The sequence below is a fragment of the Nyctibius grandis genome, chromosome 8 (assembly GCF_013368605.1).
Source record: "Nyctibius grandis isolate bNycGra1 chromosome 8, bNycGra1.pri, whole genome shotgun sequence".
NCBI lineage: Eukaryota > Metazoa > Chordata > Aves > Nyctibiiformes > Nyctibiidae > Nyctibius > Nyctibius grandis.
In genome coordinates, this window is record NC_090665.1 from 12,410,894 (window position 1) to 12,430,821 (window position 19,928).

Sequence of the window (19,928 nt, forward strand, 5' to 3'; positions counted from 1 at the left end):
TATTTCTCAGATGGCTACTGAATACAACATCAAAGTGTAAGCCAAACAGGCATCTGTAGTGGAAAGGGAAGTCACCAGTTTCCAGGACCTTTGCAGAGATAAGTAGGACTGTGGCTTGCCTGAGGGCAAAAGGAACTCTGCATATGGCTCTGGAAAGCTTTAGGAGGTCTTTGGAAAAATACTAGACTTCAGTCTGCTTCTTCCTTGAGGTGGAAGCAACTGATATTATTCTGCTGTTGCTTCCTTATGTGTTAAAGCTGAATTAGGATGACAGAGCAGGACTTTCTGGCTTTAGCTCTGGGACTAACTTCAAGGAAATCATGGACAGTTGCTTTTTTCCATGCATGATGTCTCCTGCAGAGTTATTGTCAGTGTGCATGTTATCACCTTGTGTCATATATAACCACCTAGAGGCTAGGACATGCAAGCACATGGTTATGAGTACCCACAGAAACACTGTGATCCCTTGCCCTGATGCCAGAGATAAATGCTTTGACTCTGGACTCTATTATAGTCTCAGAACCAAACCACTCAACAAACGTGCCTCGTGATTCCACTCAACCCTGTCATAATGATTTTAGAAGAAAACCACAAGAAACGTGGTGGTTTTGGGTCCTTGTCAAAGCACAGCAGAAGAGCGTTGTTTGACTGCTTTTTCTAATTCATTTTAACATTACATTCAGAGTGAAAGTTTGGGCATATACCTAAATGGACTGAAATGTAAAGAGGGTCTTACATATGATTGTGGTGAGAAACCACTGGATTTCATCTGAAAACTTATTTGTGGATGCAGAAGATGAGATAATTTAAAATATAACTGTGTGAAATCCCACCATGAAAACTGGATGTGCTTCTGGTTTACCCTTTCTTAGCATTTTCTTTTTTTTTTTTCTACAACGTTCTGTTTTTCCTGGTACACAAAAAAATACAGACATCCAAACTTCAGCTCTGTGAATTCAACATTTTCTTCTCCTGTCCACTTTCTTCAATGCTTTCTTCAGACACGCACAAACAAAAAGTAGCCCATGGCATGTACCTGAAAAGAAGGTACATTCCTCTCTACACCTGGGTATGAACGCAGTTGCAGACAGCTGCTGTAAACCAAAACCTTTTTGTGATGAATAACCACTCTGGAGCACACTGGGCATCTGACTATTTATTATTAGTCAAGGGATTGCTTAGGTCAGTGGTGGTGTGCATAATTACAAAACACTGGGCGGTTGTCCAGGTGGTTTGTGTAGGCACAAGCACGCCCTATAGCTATAAGTGTGCTTGAAGCTCTGGACTGGGCAGTGCTGTGGACAGGGGAGGGAGGAGGTGGTGGCACTGTCAGGCAGCTGCAGCTGTGTCTCATGACAGTGGGCAGAGCTGTTGGAAAGGTGACTGAGGGGCTTAAGAGTCTGCAGCAAGTTTCTCTTCTTGGGCTATCCACCAGCCAATGGCAAGGGCAGCCAGCCCTGGCTCTGCAGGGAGAGTTGATAACACTCACACTAAGCAAACTGTGCTGCATGGTAACTTTTGCTGGTTAGGGTGCTATCATACCTTCATCCAACCCTTCTCCATGACTGGCCATCATGCTGAGATTATTATTGCTGCAGCAGGCATGAAGGGGCCAGGATGGGGGCTCTGTCTTCAGCTGCTGCTGTTGTTCACAATATGATGTCTAAAGACAGTTCCACCTTTCTTCATGTTGATGAGAGACTGGTCCATGAAGTTATACAGCTGAAGCACCCACAGGGACTCATCCTAGTAGGATGTGTGTGGTGTGATAAGAACCACAGCAAGAGGAGCCAGGTGGACAGCTAGGGGTGGAAGCACCTTTAGCCTCCACAGCAAAAAAGCCCAGAACTTACCTGCCAGGCCTTTCCAAATGCTGTAACTGCTGATGCACCAGGGTATGAGCCTTTAGCAGGTCATCTGACTTACTCATCCCTCTCTCAAGGGGATGAGCAATGGTACCAGCGACATCTGTGTTAGAGGCCACCAGCAGGTAGCACTACTGTGGCCCTCTGTGCCCTGGTAGAGGGAAGTTTGCAGTCCTTCCAAGAGGTGTTGAAAGCTGATGCAGCAAAGGCCTCCTGGGATTTATAACAAGAGCGGGCTTCATGTGCAGAGTATTCTTCCTTCTTCCCCAGCACTTTAAACAAGAGTGCAAAGGCTCCTAATGAAGCCAGCCTTGCACACCGTAGACTGAGCTCTCTTAGATCTCTTTAACGGTTGGAATTGTGAAATATTTGTTGCATCTGTAATTAGGGAGTAGAACAGATGGCTAGAGCTTACTTATAATTAAAGTCTAATGCACAGTAAAATAACCCAATGCAGACAGTGATTCAGCGGCAACCAAAGAATTTTAATTCTTTCTTTGCTGGGCTTAAGCTTCAATTGCAGGAATTTCAGGGAAAGTCTGTTGCATCACTTATTACATAGGGACATGGCTCTATATTAAAGGATTGTGTGGAAATTTTTGATTGCTATGTATTAAGTTATATTGTGTGGTCTTGCTTACCTTAGTAACTTGAAATCATGTGTGAAAAAGGCATGTGAATTGTTTTAACAACACAGAAACTGCATGTTGCAATCTGTTTTAGAAGAGACTTTTTTAAAGCCTGTCTGCCTAGTAATTGATTGCTAATGCTCTAGGATAAGTTATTTGGAAAGAGGCATTCATTAGGTGCTCTTAGACAGGAACACATTTTATTTATAAAGCTGTTTTAAATGGTGTTATCAGTAATATCATGTAATTCATATTTGACGCTACTTTCAAGTACGGATCATTAGAGACCCCATGACATTAGAACTGGAAGCAATTGAATAAGCTTCTCATTTCCTGGGAGATAGGAGACAGAACTAGGAGGTAGCATCAGGCAAAGAAACATGGGGAGGTGTTACTGTGAGCTTTGCAGACTGTTGAAATGTTTTTTATGTTTTGGGGGTTTTTTTTCTACTCTTATTTAGAGCAGAGGAAGGTCTGTAATAAAACCTACTAAAGGTATGAGATGCCAGCTCTCTCAGAAGGAGAACAAGCACAGTTCTGGACTGTTCCTGGAGACTGAGCAGACACGAGAAAATGCTATTATGAGCCTTTCCCTTCCCCATCTTCTCAGGTGACTTACTGAAAAGATACACCTGTATCTACTTCAGATATTGGGACATCCATTAGTAGATTAGTGATGCACTTGCCAGGGCTAGAGCTGCCTGAGAGGTTTTGGAGGTGTCCCCTCCTTCCCTTCCAGCAGGCTGGAAAGAGCTGTGTTAAGTAGCAGGTTTTTCTCAAAGCTGGTATCAGCCTTGGGTTGCCCCTGCTCTTCCAGGGCCTGTCCCAGGAGGACTTGGGTGGCACCTCTTGCATATTGATCATGAAGGCAACCGCAATTATCTGATGTTTATTGTGGATTATAGGCATGCAGGCAGCCCATAACTGCTCAGTGGCTAATGTGTGACAGCATCCCACACATTTTGGTTGTCCCTCTGATGCTGTCTTAAGCTGCAGCGGATTTGGGTGCAGGAGTTGTGTATATGGTAGGTGGGCTCACAGGACTTGCAAAAGCTGCTACTTTCAGCAGAGTTAATGCAGACTGTGGACGCTACCTGGGAATCCTTGAGTAGGAGGCAGGCAGTGTTAAGGTTTCTGAACTGATGCTGTTTGAGCAACTTGTACCATGCTTTGGAGCACTACCGTTAAGAAGGGTGACTTTAAAAAAAAAAAAAAAGGCAGGAATGCTTCCCAGCTCTGCATCTGGCTCAAACATGGGCCTAGGGGCTAAAATACTCTTGTTATCCAGGGCTAGTGCACCCCTGCAAGACAGAGTTGACCTCTGCTTTCACACCCACAGTGACCATGGTCTCTGAGTGAATCTGGAACAGGGTATGGAAAGTCAGGGGGCTGCAGAGATACTGCAAAAGGCAGGATTTGGCTTGCTCAGCCTTTTGATGGGTGGTAATAGGGTGGGGGATGGAGGGACCTAGCTCAGCTTCACTAAAATTCATGCTTACAGGACTTTTCAGGCAAGCTGGTAGGCAGCAAAAAAACCCCACCAAACCACAGCCACCCTTATCCCTACTCCCAGATTGAGTATTTCTGGCCTGCCGCCCCATGAGACAGCAGCAGTGCTCAGCAGTGAGACTTTGCGAAGTGTCAGTTGAGCACCCGGGAGCCGGTCCCAGGCACACGGGGAGGTTTGAGTGGCTGCCGGCGGCCGCGGGGCCATCAGCGGGGCGGTGGCAGCATCACCAGACGGCACTCTTCGGTGCACTGCCAGAAACTTGCTGTCCTGCGATGGAGATGCGTGCTGCCTCCAAGCGTGTGACATGGCTGAGGTTTTTAAGAGGTTGATTCTTGGAAATCAAATGTCGGTTGTCAATCTGCCTGCTGCATGCTGCACCTCACACCAGTATTGCTGCTTGGGGGGAGGCTTGGTCCCCCCAGAAGGAGGAACTGGGTTTCTAAAACTTTAGGATCGTCTCTGTGTTAAGTAACTCTTGTTTAGCTGGTGTTACCCAGATGCTGTGTCACTGCTGGCAGGTCTGCTTCCTAGCGAAGAGTAATGCCGGCTTCTGCCGTCTGTGGCAATGGGGGAATTACCCTGTTTGAAAAGCTGAAGGCTGAGTGGCGGGCTTGGGACAGAGGGTTAATCTTTTGCCAGCTTCAAGGGTGCACTGGATGACGTGCTTAGGCTGAGTCACAGCAGAAATTGTTTCACTTTGGAAAAAGTGAGGTGTGAAGTTTTGATATTGCATGAGGCTTTGTTTTTTTCCAAGGATGCATATATGGGCTATTAACATCAAAGTGCAAGGACGGGGGTAATGCAAGAGACTCTCCTTACGTCATTATCTTCTCTATAAAGACATGAAACACTGGCTCTTCAGCTTTCTTGAGCTTTGCTCTGGTGGGGGGGGGAGTGTTTTATTAACTTTCACGTGTTACTTAAGTGGCACGAAACCCCTACTTTACCTCCATGTACTTTACTGTCACTGAATAAATGGATTTTGCACTCCATCCTGAGGAGGGTGGACTGACTAGTAGAGCTAAGAATGTCCTGTCCTTACTGGTTTTCAAGCTGTTAGCCTGGAAAAGGACCCTTGCGTCCCTAAATGGAGATGTTCTCAGGCTGTATCTCCAGCACAGTCAGGAGGACAATTATTACCTGTGTGAACACACCCATGGTAATGGTAATCTGGGTGAGCTGGGTGCTGCTGGCTGGGGAGGTGTGGAAGTGCAGGCTTCAGCAGAGGATGTGTAGGTTTGCAACCAGGGCTTCCAACACTAGTGGTTAATGCTTCGGGGATTTTGTTTTAATTGCTACTGGTTCTTGAACTGGCTTTAATCCCATTAGTTTGGGTATGCCTGCAGGAGATGTGCTTGCACTGTGGATTGCAAGAGAGACATAGCCTTAATGCTGGGAACTAGAGCCCTACCAGCCAAGCAGTGAGTTTTTGGTGTATCCTGTTTGGAAATGAGAAATTCTTCCGAGACAGATGCTTTTGTGGGGAGGATTTATTTTCTGAAGCTGCCAAAAGGACAGAGAAGTTTCTGCTTGTGTGGAGCATGCAGGAGATGGAAAACAGCAGGGGATGATCGCAGCAAGAAGACATTGCTACGCTTCAGCTCAGCTTTGACTCACAAGGAAAAGTTAGAGGGAGTAAAGACGGGGGATGCAGCAATATTCAGTCTACTGCATTTCTGTGTCGTCCATCAAGGCTGACAGTAAACACCATCTCTTTGCCCGTGACTGAGTGAATCTCTCCATGCAGACAACTTGCTGAAAGCTCTGCCCTTGCTTACTGTAGAGAAAACCTCTTCTTTCATTTGCGTCCTTGTCTGGTGCTGCTGGCTGTCACCAGCACTTCAGAAGCCGATGTCCTCGATGCCCATGTACCAACCTCTGCGGCTTCTGATGTGAAAGCCTGGGAGATGGTTGCAGAGTGTTAGAAAACTCTGGGATGGGTCTGGAGTGAGAGGACGAGTGTGAGCCTGTGCTAGAAAACTGAAGGGAAGCTGCAGGGAGCTCCTGGTCCTGCCCTCCTCTGCCACCCACCCCACTGCACAGCAGAGCTGGGGCAGGCCTTCGCCCATAAGGATGTGGTCACCAGGGTTTCTGTCCCCAACCTGGGCTTGACCCCCCAGGGCACAATGACGCCGTGTGTATTTGTAGTGTGGCTCTCACCAGAATGCCAGACATGTCGTGTGGCAGCTGTACGGGGAGACCAAGCCTTCCACCTACACAGCTCCTGCCACCCCTTTGATATGCAATCCTGACCCCACGGCGGGGTGTTGCCACCTGTCCCGGGGCGCTCCAGCCCAGCTTTAGCCCAGGCGGTGGCCCCACTATGTCTCAGGAACGCCTGGAGATGGTGGCGCAGCTGCACTGACGTCGGGGAGGGAAATTCCCTCTGCCTGGCAGGTCTGTCGCTCCCTCCACGCCTCGGGTGGCGGGAGTTTCCCGTGGGAGTTGCACGGTGTCCTGCCAACTCTCGAGGACAGGGCAGGCTCTCTTGGGACCAGAGCGCTGCTGGGGAGCTGACTGCAGGAAGGGACACTCCGTTTGGCCTTGTTTCTGGTTTATCACTACAGTCACTGCCCTCTGTGTCTTACTTTCTTCATACGTGCATGAATACCATGAGGCTTGGGTTTTTCTTTCCTGTGGCCTGCCAGGGAGATGGAGCAAAATTCCAGTTTGGGGTGTTGGTGTCCTGGCATTGGTCTCAGACCGGGTTCCTTTTGCTCTCTCTTCATAGAGAGAAGAGCCCTGGTGTTCAGGAATAGCTAAGTAAAACCCCTCTGTGTTCATATCTGCTCTTCACTGATGGTATGACCTTTATAGTTAGTTTTGTTTGACTGCTCAATGGTGAGAAAATGGAGACTGCAGCTTCCACAATGCATGTTCAGCTTCAAGCCTGCTTTCATACCATCTCCTTCTGGCTACATGAAAACAAGGGGCAAAACTTCCCACTGCTCCTACTTCTGTGGGAAAAAATCCCCAAAACAAAACAAAACAACAACATGGCTCTCAGTGGTGGGAATGCCTCCAGAAGAGGGGACATCCATAGCTGTCCTGAGGTTTTACCATCAGACTGTGAGGTAGGAAACTACACCTCTGAGGATCGTGGGAGGAGGGGGTGGGGGGCAGTGAGATGTAAAGGCTGGTGCCTTAGAAGTGAAGCCAGACTCAGGCAGGTTTTTTGGCTTGGAATGATCCCATGGAAACATGCAGAGCTGGCCTTTGTGGGAGGCCCAGTGCATGGTCCCAATTAGCCTGCTGAGATGGGTGTCCTGGGCTTGCTCTGAGCACCAGTCTCTGCTCTGGGACCTGGGAGATGGGAAAGCCTGGAAGGAACAAGGGAAGCCACTAACTGTCTCGTGGGAGCTGGAAGTCTCCATAAACATGTGGGACAACTGGAGAAGGGTAAAAAGTGCTTTGCTGGAAGCTGTGGCGCTGCAGTAGAAAGGGAAGCAGTGGGAAGCTCCTGTTGTAGCTGTTCTGGGTGACTGGGAATTATTAATAGTTTCAGGGTTGCTCAAGCAGAGGCCTATGGCATGTCCTGACAGACAAAGACTACAAAGTAGGTGATGGTGAGAGAGGAGGACATGGAAGACTTTCTTTTCCACTGTGGGATAGTCAGTCTTACAGTCCCTGCCATCTGAGTCTCTCCTGAGACAAGATCCTGGGGACAAATGCTCAAGAAGTGGTTTGTGCCTCATGAAACCATTTGTTATCCCTGCAAAGGAAAACACCGAACTCTACTGTCCTTTACTGCAAGTGGATGATGCTCTGACACTACAGATGTGACAGAGGAGACACCAAAGGCAACCAGACAGTTCTGAAAGTAGTTCACGCCCTGTTGAGAAGGGCTGGAACAGTGCCACATCCTTTGTTTCTTTCTAGCTCTCAGTTGATGGCCACCTTGAGGATAGTGCAGAGCTCCTGGTGTGTGGCATCACATGCAGACAGCAGTTTGAAGTTGGTGTGTATTTTAAAGTCCACAGTTGTTAGCACTGATATGTTCAGATTTAGCTGGAGGAGGAGGATGTGGAGAGCAGTACACTAAGACACCTTTGTCAGCTTCTTTTTGGATGTGCCTAGGGTTGTGCTGGACTGCTCGCTCACTGAGTTGTCACCAGACCTGGGCCCAGACTTGGCCATCAGTGATCAAACATGCCCTGGACTGCAGATGTACAGCTGCATCTGCACAGCGCTCTCCTGGAGCTGCTGCCTGGGCTCAGCCCCTTGTGTCCCCACCAGCAGCTCTGGGCTCCCTGTGCAGGGCAGTGCCAGGATGGAGGGGCTGTGGGGTGTGAGTACCCTTTTTTTACTGGTTTGTGTTTGCATTAGGGACAAAAGATGCTGGGGGAATGGGGAAGATTGTGTGTAGAATTGTAGTATTTTTATTTATTAATTTATTTTTTAAGTTTGCTGTTCTACCTGTCCCTTCCCTCTCAGTATGGAGGGGGGGAGGCTTGTATGAGCCAAAAGCTAGAAATCTGACACTTCTGGAGCAGCGGGATCAGAGATCCCTGTTGGCTGGAGGCAAAACGTGAATTGTTACGGAAGCTTTTCCCACCATCACAGCATTTGGGTAGGTCCTCCAAAGTCTGTGAGGGTCATACTCCTGTTGCCTCTTCCACTTCACTGGAGTTACTGAAAAGTTGTCTTTCCTCTGCTTGCTTCTGTTCGCTTGAAACCTTAATATCTTTGAGACCTTTAAACATCTATAATATGTAGTTGAAACTGGAAAATATGCTCAAAAGGAACACTGACGTTGTGTATTTCTGTTCCCTCGGATAGCCAAACAAAAGACATTTTATTGCTGGTGGGAGGGAATTATTTCCCTCTCTTCAACTGTTTCTAACAAAAAAAATCCCCAAATATCCCACAGACTTCTTGCTCTTACAAGAAATTCATTTTAGCTTTAAAAAAAAAAAAACAAAAACAAACAAAAAAAACAAACAACACCAAAACCAAAAAAAAAAAAAAAACGACTAAAACCACACCCCTGGAAACCCCAAGCTGCAAATTAAACGTTTCATCCCCGGTGTAAAGGGTGAGGCTGATTCCAGTCAAATCCTGAAGCCAGCAGTTGCAAAGGTGGCTCAGAGCAAAGCTGGCAGCTCCCCTTCCCTGTCTTCCTTAGCTCCAGGCTGCTCAAAGGTCCTCAGACCCGTAGATCAGGACTGGAGCCGCAGAGATGTCAGGAAACTGTCTCTCCGTTTCAGGACTGGGGCTAGCACACAGGCATCCTGGCACTGTGTTTGGGTGGTGGTGGGGAGACAATTATAAATCCCCAGCAGTCTTCTCCTGAGGATATAAATGTTTGCCTTTGCTAAAACATAATCTCGTGGTCATTTCAATGACAGCTTAAATCTAAGCCATAGCGAGGGTGCATGGGGGGGTAACAGGAGAGTAGTCCACAGCTGTTTCTCTGGCTGTTTTTCTCTCCCAGACGTGGAAGCAGCAGTGGCAGAGCGATGCCCTGCATTCTTGCCCACCTACACACATGCTTCCTCCGCATATCCCCGTGCCGCCTGCTTACCGCAAGCACTAGAGGCTCGGCTGTAAATCCGCTAGCCAGACAGATCCCTGACACCTCGGCTTCCGCCCTGCTTCTGCGGGACACGTGCCTACTGCAGTGAGGTTAGCATCACCCTCGCTACCAGCAAGGAAACCTCCTAGGGAGGGTAGTGAACACTGAGGATATCACAAGCCCCTTTTCCTCTTGAGTTTGACTACCTTTGAGGTCCGCTACTGCGGGAAGCTCGCTACTGTGCTCTTAGGCTGCTGTGATGAAGTTTGCTAGTCCTTGTATACCCTTACAGACCCCCTCTGAAATCTTTGGCTTTCAAGTGTCTCAGGCTCAGTCTCCCAGTAGATTCTCTTTAAGGCAGTGCAAATGGGGTTGGCCAAATACCACTGAGCCTGGAGAGCCTCCCAGCTATGCATGGGGTACTGGCAATACACACCCTGTGGCTTGTGTTTCCCCTGCGGACTGTGCTATGCAAAGGAGCGCTTTGCAGCTGAGAGGAGTTTGACGCAGTCTAGCTGCAATGGTAGACATCTCTGCCGAAATTCATGGTGAATCAACCCGCAGCTAAATGTTGGCTGGGGGCAGAGGAAGGAAGCTGGGATTCTGGGAGAGAAATTGGGAGACTTGCTGACTTTTGCAGGTGGTTTTTGTGCACTGTCACCAGTGGGTTTCCATGGCTCCATTTTCCAGCTGCAAAAAGCAAAAGATGGAGTTTCTGAGCTACTTCAAAAGACTTCCAGGTCTCTGTGGGAGGCTGAAAATGTCCAGCTCTCTGGGAAAAGTGGGCAGGTGCTGCGTGCACTGCCAAAACAAGCCAAACCATGTGCCATTTACATTTGCCCTGGCACAAGGGCTGGTAAGGACCTTGGGCAGTTGGTGGCCCCTTTTGAAGTTTTTATGGAAATGTTCTTGCTAGACACCTCCTCCCATCAGTGCCTTGTGAGTGAGAAGAGAGTCCTGCTCCAAGCTACTACTAGTCATTACAATTACGTGGTGCTGCTTTTTTAAATTACTTATGGTTTTTCAGGAGAAGTTATTCTTCTGGTGTGAACTGCATGTTGGAGACTAACTGCCTCTTCTTGACTGCGGTGCTGATAGATGTGTTCAGCACTAAAAGCAGGAATCACAGGCTCGGTAGTTTGGGCTGTAACAGACTTGTACTTATTGTGTCCGAAGTACCAAGGGGTACTCTGCTGTGCAGAGTTAAGGTAGTGTAAAACCAGGGGTCAGGTTCATCGTTGGAGGCATAGGCAGCTCAGCAGCATCAATTCCAGGGTCTGCCTGTTGTACTTCACAAAGCCCTTGGGATGTGTGTTGTGGCCACACAGTGTTATCTGGACACGTGCCAGGTGAGGAGACTGGCCAAAACCAGAAGAGTGGGTCTGAGTCTTCTGGTGGGAATTGCCCGGCCTTCCCCTGCTCCTGGTATGTCACCCCTGGCACCTAGGCCATGCTGAGAAGGACTCTTCTCCAGCTGTCTTGGAGAAGTAGGTAGAGCAGGATTTCATGAGAACAGTCATTTTCACACAGCATTTCTTTTGCATAAGGTTTATGCCTTTTAGACTGAAATCCAGCAGGCTGTTGGGAGAGCACGCAGTGCATGGCCGCTCGTGATTGAAGCCAGGCCTGCAGAGGTACCAGCTAGTCCCATCACGGGCATAGTAGAAGAAATCCAACCAGCTTCCGGTCTGTCTCTAGGAGCAAGCACACAAGGTCTCATCAGTGTACTCACAGCCCAGCCTGGTGCCTGCATGTATCTCGGCAGTCAGGCTGGCAATTTTTACACCCACAGGTGTGGACTGAAACCGAGTCCTGGAGCAAGACAGCATGAACCCAAGCTCTTGCTCAAATAGATTGTGCAGGGAGAGGACTTGCCCACTGTGTGTCCTCAGTTAAAGGTGGATCTAGACCAGAGCCAGGCTACCAGTGTGGACTGCAAGTTAGCCCCTGGCCCTCTTACTCCATTCCCTGGAGGTACTTGCTGCCTTGGGAGCAGTGGCTGCACAGGGGTAAGCACAGCCCTGACCTCAGCAGCAGATGGGGATGCAGCTGCTCTGCAGCCATGCTCCCTGGACTGCATCATGTGCACGTAAGCCCTGGTGTGATTCCCCCTCTCCCATTCCCAGTAGAGCCTGGTTTGGACGTTTCCATGCTGCTTCCCCACAGATGCAGGCTATGGTGTTCGGTGTTTACGCCAGGGCTCAGGCTAAGGGGGGAAAGGTATTTCATATTACTGCTCGTCCACAGGCCAGGCAGTGGAAGTTCTTAACTTCAGTTAAGAAATACATCCTTCATTTCCAGCCTCTCTTCCTTGGCAAATGCTGCTTATCATAATGAAAGCTGCTTGGACTTGGCCAGGGATCAGCCCTGCAAGTTTGCAGGATTCACAATTCACAGATGTTAGGAACTATCAGGCTGAGTGTGGGTGGAGAATGTCAAGTCTGAAATAGCTCCCCTGCCACTCTGGCACACGCAGCAAAGAAAATGTTTCCACATGACATTCTTCGAATCAAAATTTCCTACAAGGAAAACACAGAGGGGAAAAATAAAAGGCAATTGCTGCTGTCTCGGAGGGCTCCTGGCTTTCACTTGGGAAGTTGGCATTTGTGCTGACATCAGCACAAAAGATGCACCATATAGGTGAGCTATAGGGCAGCCCCTTCCCCTCTCTCCGTACACACAAACATATACGTCTGCTTGAAGATGCAATCCCACTGGTGCATAGATACATGCACGCTATTTTTTCCTGCTGGAATCCATTTTAATTTAGCTCCTGATTCATATTTCATTCATTCTCCAAAACCACAAAACCAGGATAGGTTTACAGCCTGTACTATTTGGACGAGCCATGGAGGGGGGAAAAACAGGGGAACAAAACAGGTTGCTTTCCTAAATGATTTTCTGTGTGAATTCAGAGAAAAAAAAAAAAAAAGGGTGTGTGTGTGGAATTAAAGTCTTCCTTCCTGGCTTTTATTTTGCTTCAGGAAAATCAAATCTGCTTTTCATCTTTGGTAGTTTGTTTTGGTGGACTTGTTTCTCTAGGCTTTAGTGGCCTGAAAAATGACACTTTCTTTTTATTACTTTTCTCCTCAAGATATTTGAAACTCTTGTTGTTTTTTATGTGGAAAATGTGTATATTATTTACAGAATGCTAAAACAATGAAATATTTCTAGATCATCTCAATTCTCTTTGAAAAAAGGTCAAAAGTTATAGAGGGAAACATTAACAATTACGTCTGATAGTTTTCTTGGGGGGAGGAGGGCAGGAAGGGGAGGCAGAGGAGCAAAAGTTCAGAGTTAATTTTAATTGAGGAATTTCCCTATATTTTGTCATTCAGCTTTTGAAACTGTGACCACAACAGACTGTTTGAACTGTGGCACGAGAGAGACTGAAAATTTCCCCAGGCAACTTTACGCAGGTATTAGCCACAGAGTTGACAAGGAAACCTTTCAAAGTATAACACATTCAGCACAGGCAGTGCACCCAGCAGAGGAAACTCCGACCATCTGGAGACGAGGATGACCAGTGGCCACAGCAGTATGCAAAATTGCAAGAGCTGCCAAAATTAAACTGTGAAGTCAGGCTGGAAGGCAACCAATGACCGGCGAGATCAGAAGTTCAGAGATGCCCCAGATGAGCTCCCAACGACAAGTGCGGCCGAAGTACACCAAAGTTTATTAAGGATGTTGAGAGGAGGGGAAAATATCCGTGCAGAAGATGCCCAGCTGGCGAGGAGGGACTGGTGGTGATGCTCGGGTCACTTGATGAATCCCATTGGCCAAGTCCCTGGGAGATCCCACCCATTCGCAAGTGTAAAATAAATCTCTAAAGTTGTACCTCGTGTACCACTTGACCTTATTGCTTTTAGCCTGTTGGCTTTATATCTATTTATTTATTTTGGTTTGGTTTGTACCCAAAGAGGGGCTCGAAGGAAATGAATTTTGAACCAGCACCTTTCACCACCTTGCAGTACTACCCCGATCCCTGCATCCAGCGGTGAGTCTGAGTGTGACGTAACTCTCTCCTATCACAGGTTTGATCTGAGTGTCTTGTGTAATTGTTAACTTTTCTGCTATCGTCTGGTGGCAGCTGGGCTGCACGCGGAAAAAATGTGCTGCTCTCTTCATGCTCAGTGGAGCTTATTATTATTTTTGGCTTTCTAACAGGTTACTGTTTAATTATAGGCATCCGTTTAAGATATCTCCCTTTTCCTCTTTGGCATTAGAGGAAAAAAAAATACGATAAATAACATGAAAGCTGATAGTATCTTTTCCCTGTGTTTTGGAGCAGAAGGTTGCTCTGTGCTTTGGGTAGTGCAGGAATTGCTTTAGCTTTCTGTAGTGTGTTTATTTGTTCCTTTAAATGAAAAAGCTCCTGGAAAGAATATGAGCTTAACTATTAAGCTCTGAGATTTTGCAATTTAAAGGATAAATAAATCATTTAAAAGATCCAGAGAGGAAAAACTGCCTTCTAAGAGAGAGCGCTCTTCCAAGAATATTTTTTTCATTCTGTTTAACAGCCAACATCAGAGCCTGACAACAACTCTTATTTTAGCTTTGTTGTTAAAGCTGAGTTTTATAACTTTCCAGCAGATAAAAGAGCGCGTCCGCACGAGGTATCACAGTATCACATTGTCAGTTTGTTTGTTTCTCCCAATAGACGATACTATATTTAAGCATGTAAATGACATGTAGATGGTATTTTTCCAGTCATAAAGTTCAGAGAGGTTAAATCCTCTGCGCACGGTCGCTTGTCGAGCTACTTTAAGGCTAGTTTCTGGGTGCGTTTTGAAAAAGCCCTGGCTGGTGTCTCACCAAGCCATTCGATCCCCAGAAGGGTTAACTATTAACTCTGCATCCTCTGCAGGGTGCTGGTGTTGCATAGCTGTCTGCTGAAGAAGGGGCTTTGGTCACCATCACCCAGCCCATGGCACTACAGGCAGCTTTGTGATCTCTTCTCCTCCCCCCCCCCTTCCCCACTATCATGATTCGTTGCAATGTTTGGGAGGGTTTTTATGCCCCTTAATCTGCTGGGTGCTCGGTGCCACTGCTGTGCTGTGCCTGGGGAGGAGCGTGGAGAGACCTGGCAGCAAGGAGGGGCTGCGTTTGGGGCCAGCGGAGGGGACAGAGAGGAGGGGAGCTGGGAAATAGCGCACGGTCCTTGGCCATGCTGCTGTGGCAGAGGAATGTGGAACGAAGCCGGGGGTATTGGTTTCCCCGTCGAGACCTTCCACAACACGAGCTGCAGGGCTGGCCAGGCACATGCAGCCACCGTCTGATCTCCCACAAATCCACCCAGCTCTGCTGACCCCAGTGGGGATGTGCACGTGTCCAGGAGAAGAACAATACCAGAGCAGTACCCATCCAGGAAGGTGGATTCAGGCTGGCAGCAGTGGGATCTTTAGCGGACAAAGAAGTTCCAATAGCTGGAAGCCACAGCCAGGCAAATTACCAAACAGAAAATTTAAAAAGTAAGAAAAATAATTGGAAAGCGTAAAGATGCACTGGGAAGCATACCTGAGCTCTGGTACAGCTTCCCAACCCCTTGTGAACTCCTGCCAGTCACATCTCATCTCATGTCAAAGAACAGGTTCATAAAATTGGCACTGCAGCTCAGACAAAAAAACCCAGCTGGAGCAGGAATTGAAGAAAAAAATTTCCTTGGCTGTCTTCTGTGGAACTTATAAAATGGGCCTTTCTTACCTTCAAGTCTGCCTTTCAAAGTCAGGCCTTTCCCTAGCAATGTTGCTTCTCACCACATGCCTTAGCAGCATGATGAGTTTTTAAGTGACCATTGCAGTGTGGGGAGCCTCAGGACAGCTTGGGACAGATAAAGTTTGTGACACCCCTCAGTCATAAAACCTGATCAAGATGTAGCTTAGAGTAATAAAGTATCTCAGCTGTTATGCATGTCTGTTTACATGAGCTGAAAGTGGCATTTGTCCAGTTACTAGTTGTTGTGCTCTGCCACAGGTCAAAATCAGCTGAAAGCTGGTCCCGGAGATACTTTTGTCAGTCTGAAGACTTAGTCTCCAGCTTTAAGCTCTGCCTAAATATAAGAGATATAAGTTGGATATCTTTCATGATGGATGACATTCATCTGACTGATTTAACAAAATTGAACAGTTTCATAATTGCATTTATTTTACACAGTTTGAAACACTCTTGCTCTGATGTGGTCAAAGTGCTTTATTTATCTAATACCAGTGTGCTGCTTTGCAACTTTAAAATTACCTCTAGCAGCAATCATAGAATAGTTTGGGTTGGAAGGGACTTTTAAAGGCCAGCTAGTTCAACCCTCCTGCAGTGAGCAGGGACATCTTCAACTAGATCAGGTCGCTCAGAGCCCCATCCAGCCTCACCTTGAATGTTTCCAGGGATGGGCCATCTACCACCTCTCTGGGCAACTAGTGTTTCACCACCCTCATTGTAAAATATTTCTTCCTTATATCTAGTCTACATCAACCCTCTTTTAGTTCAAAACCATTATACCTTGTCCTATCGTAACAGGCCCTACTAAAAAGTTTGTCCCCATCTTTCTTATAAGCCCCTTTAAGTACTGAAAGAGCCACAATAACGTCTCCCTGGAGCCTTCTCTTCTCCAGGCTGAACAACCCCAACTCTCTCAGTATTTCTTCACAGGAGAGGTGTTCCATCCCTCTGATCATTTTTGTGGCCCTCCTCTGGACCTGCTCCAACAGGTCCATGTGTTTCCTGTGCTGGGGGCCCCAGAGCTGGACACAGTACTGCAGATGGGGTCTCACCAGAGTGGAGTAAAGAGGCAGAATCACTTCCCTTGACCTGCTGGCCATGCTGTTTTTCATGCAGGCCAGGATATGGCTGGCCTTCTGGGCTGTGAGTGCACATTGCTGGCTCATGTCCAGCTTTTCATACACCAGTACCCCCAAGTCCTCTGCAGGGCTGCTGTTAATCCCTTCATCACCCAGCCTGTATTGACACTGGGGGTTGTCCTGACCCAGGTGCAGGACCTTGCACTTGGCCTTTTTGAACCTCATGAGGTTTGCACACAGGCCCACTTCTCAAGCTTGTCCAGGTCCCTCTGGATGGCATCCCCTCCCTCAGGCATGTCAACCACACAACTTAGCTTGGTGTTGTCTGTAAACTTGATGAGGGTGCACTCGGTCCCACTGTCTGTGTCATTGAAGAAGATATGAAACAGTACTGGTCCCAGTACGGGCCCCTGAGGGACACTACTTGTCGCCAATCTCCATCTGGACATTGAGCTGTTGACCACTGCCCTCTGGATATGACCACCCAACCAATTTCTCATCCCCTGAACAGTCCACCCATCAAATCCATATCTCTCTAATTTAAAGAGAAGGATGCTGTGGGGAGCTCTGTCAAAGGCCTTACAGAAGTCCAGATAGACAATATCCATGGCTCTTCCCTTGTCCACTGATGTAGTCACTCTACTATAGAAGGTCACTAGGTTGGTCAGGCAGGATATGCCCTTGGTGAAGCCATGCTGGCTCTCTCAATCACCTCCATGTGACTTAGCATAGCTTCTAGGAGGATCCATTCCATGATCTTCCCAGGCACAGAAGTGAGGCTGACAGGTCACTAGTTCCCAGGATCCCCCAATATAATCTAAACAGCAAACTGATAATGTTGAGCTGAGGCATGCCAGCAAAATAGCAACAGTGAAAAGTGTTTGAAACCCTGTTAAAATGGGGGGGGTTCATGTAGATATCCCTGTAGGTCACTGTGGAGGGGGAAGCAGTTATAAATCCCAGTTAGCTCTAAGATTTGTGGCTTAGATTTACTCTCTGCTGTTGCTTCATCTATTAATCTCTTCACTTTGTGAGTGTCCAGCAGGCAGCGTGGGAGCCAGCTAAAGCGTTTCCTCTGTCAAGAGGTGAACACAGATAATGCTTAGGAGCGTTAACTAATGTGCCATTATAATGCTTGTATGCTTACTGCCTGTCGCTTCACAGCAGTGAAACTATGTCTGCTGCTGCTACGGTATATCCAAACAAAGCAGTAATTCAGTGCCACGGATGGGAAAAAATAGCTGTGTGCCCAGACTCCCAGTGCTGTGTGTTATTGGTCAGGCTACTCCAGCCTCTGTCTCAACAGCCCAGCTCTCTCATTTAGGCTATTTATTTCTTTGTAAATGTGGGCATTAAAACAAAGGCACACCCTGCATCACACAAAAGTACAGACAACTCACTGGGATATGGGACAGCAGCCTCCTCCTCCTCCAGTTCAGTGCTGGAGCTGCAGCCTAGCTGAGAGAGGGGCAGGGGGGCACCAAGCAGTGATGGGGCTGTACATCCTGGTACAGAAGCGAGGGATATAAATGTAGCATGTAAATGTCTGAAGTGAGATTGGAAAGGTATATCCTGAGTGGGCTCATCTTTCTTCTTCTAAACAGAAAGAGCTAAGAGGTGCTAAAATTCAGCAATAGCAGAGCTGAACAAAAACCTCACTGTTTTTTTCTTCTGCCACCCTTAAAAAGGGATTTGCATGAAATGCTAGAACTTGGTGATAAAGCAGGCTCAGTGCTCTGTCTCCTGGGCCTGGGAAGGTGCTGCTGTAAGGACAGAAGCACCTGCGTTGAAGCGACAAGTCACTGACCCCCAGGAATTGCTTGTTTGGATGGTACCATGGGAGTTCTTCCTGTGCTGCAGAAAACCCAGGCTAGCTCTGAGTCATAAAATGAGCTAACTATCTGAAACAGGCAGGATTTCCACCTTCCAAGAAGTGCCCGCCTAACTGTAGTTGAAAGCCGCTAATGTAAGATGAAGACGGCACTGTAATTATGATCAAAGTCCAGCTGTTGAGAGCTATGTAATTAGTCTCTCTCTGCAAAGCCGCTCTTTTTTCAGCTAATGCCTGGTTGGGGGAGTGATGTTTACAGATAAGTTACTTGTGTTCTCGGCAATAATGGTCATTAGGCTGTGTTTTACCCAGGAGCTCTCTTCTTTGGGGGCTGTTGGGAACGCACCTGCTGGTGCACTGGACTACGGTCCTGCCTGGTCTGCTCATCCTTCTCCCTGCGCCCAGGCTAATTGGTGGCCTCCAGATTTTGCATTGCTGATGTGTTGAAGGCGTTCGCTGTGGCTCACTCCTCCCTTTTGAATGAAAGGCCTCTCGCACAAGCTGCTCTTTCCTCTTTCATTTCTGGCTTTGTATTCTCAGCACAATGTGATACATCCCAGCCTCCCAAATCTCACTAATAACAGAGGCTCGAGGAACAACCCTGAAATCCTCTGGTCTCTGTAGCATCTGTGCTGCAAACCTGGTTTCTCAGATACAGTCCTGGGTTTTGGGGGTATTACCAAAAAAAAAAAAAAAAAACCCACAAAAAAACCACAAAAAAAACCACAAAAAAACAAACCAAACCACAAAAAACCCCACCAATCAGGTATTTAGAAAAAAATCTATTTTTAGAAGAGGATGAGGGAAACTGTCAGAAATGAGCTGGGGCATGGAAGGGAGGGCATAGGCCATGGCAGCATCATCTGTTGGGTGCTGTATCTGGATGGATTTTGGTAAGCAGAGTCTAGTTCCAGCCAGCCAGAGCTCCTGGGTTCAAAGGGATCTTTCATCGGGAGCATCGCACGTGTCACTTCACCTTTCTTCATTGGTTCCCACATGTATCAAACAGGGCTGGTAAACGGACTGCAATTATCAGATAGGAGCCTCGCCAATGCAGCACAAAGGTGAAAAACTCTGTACCCAGTGCTCATCATTACTAATAGACAGTAATGAAACAGCAGGTTTCCTCCCTTTGGGTTGGGAGGGGTCACATTCAGGCAAAACATGCTGGCTACCCCTCCTGATCACAGGCAGCAGCGTGCTGTGCCGTGCCGCTTCAGGGACACAAATCAATGCTGGCGTAAGCAGCTCTGCTTCCACTCTGTGTTAGCTGGGTGACATTGCGACAGAGTTTTGCTTTAGCTGTCGCAGGGTAATGTCTTGCAGGACTGTTTCATCCCATGTGCAGGCTCTGCAGAGTCCTTGCATTTGGCGACTGCACGCATTTTCTCTTTCCTCGTGCTATGCTTTGCTGAAGAATAACTGAACTCCTGCTATGACAGGGTGGACAAATCTCATCTCCCTTCACCTCTGAGATGGGAGCCCAAATTTGCCGTGTTGGCAGAAAGACCTGAACCCAAGTAAGGAAAGCCACATGACTTGGTATAGATCTATTTGCAGAAACAGCCAGTGATACAGCAGGTACTTTCCAAAGACTCAGAGAGGGGCCAGAAACTGTTCTAAGCAGCTTGTGGTGTGCTCAGAGCAGCCGGTGACTTCTGGAGGAGCTGAATTGGCTCCACGCAGTAAGGAAAGGTGGAGGGGATCTGGGGAGGTGTTTTTTAAATTGGCCTCAGTGAGCTCTCTGGTGAGGTGGTGGTCACCTTTGTGGCTGTGCTGTCACCCCT

The 19,928-nt window shown here is 47.6% G+C and overlaps 1 protein-coding gene across 1 annotated transcript in view; it reads left to right on the forward strand.

Moving 5' to 3' along the window:
• The first annotated feature begins 13,454 nt into the window (after positions 1-13,454).
• The window catches only part of TP63 (tumor protein p63), a 107,525-nt gene continuing 101,051 nt past the window's right edge, over positions 13,455-19,928 (forward strand). The window contains exon 1 of the mRNA XM_068405811.1: positions 13,455-13,516. Coding sequence (XP_068261912.1) covers positions 13,455-13,516 — 62 coding nt within the window. The remainder of the gene's footprint in view (positions 13,517-19,928) is intronic.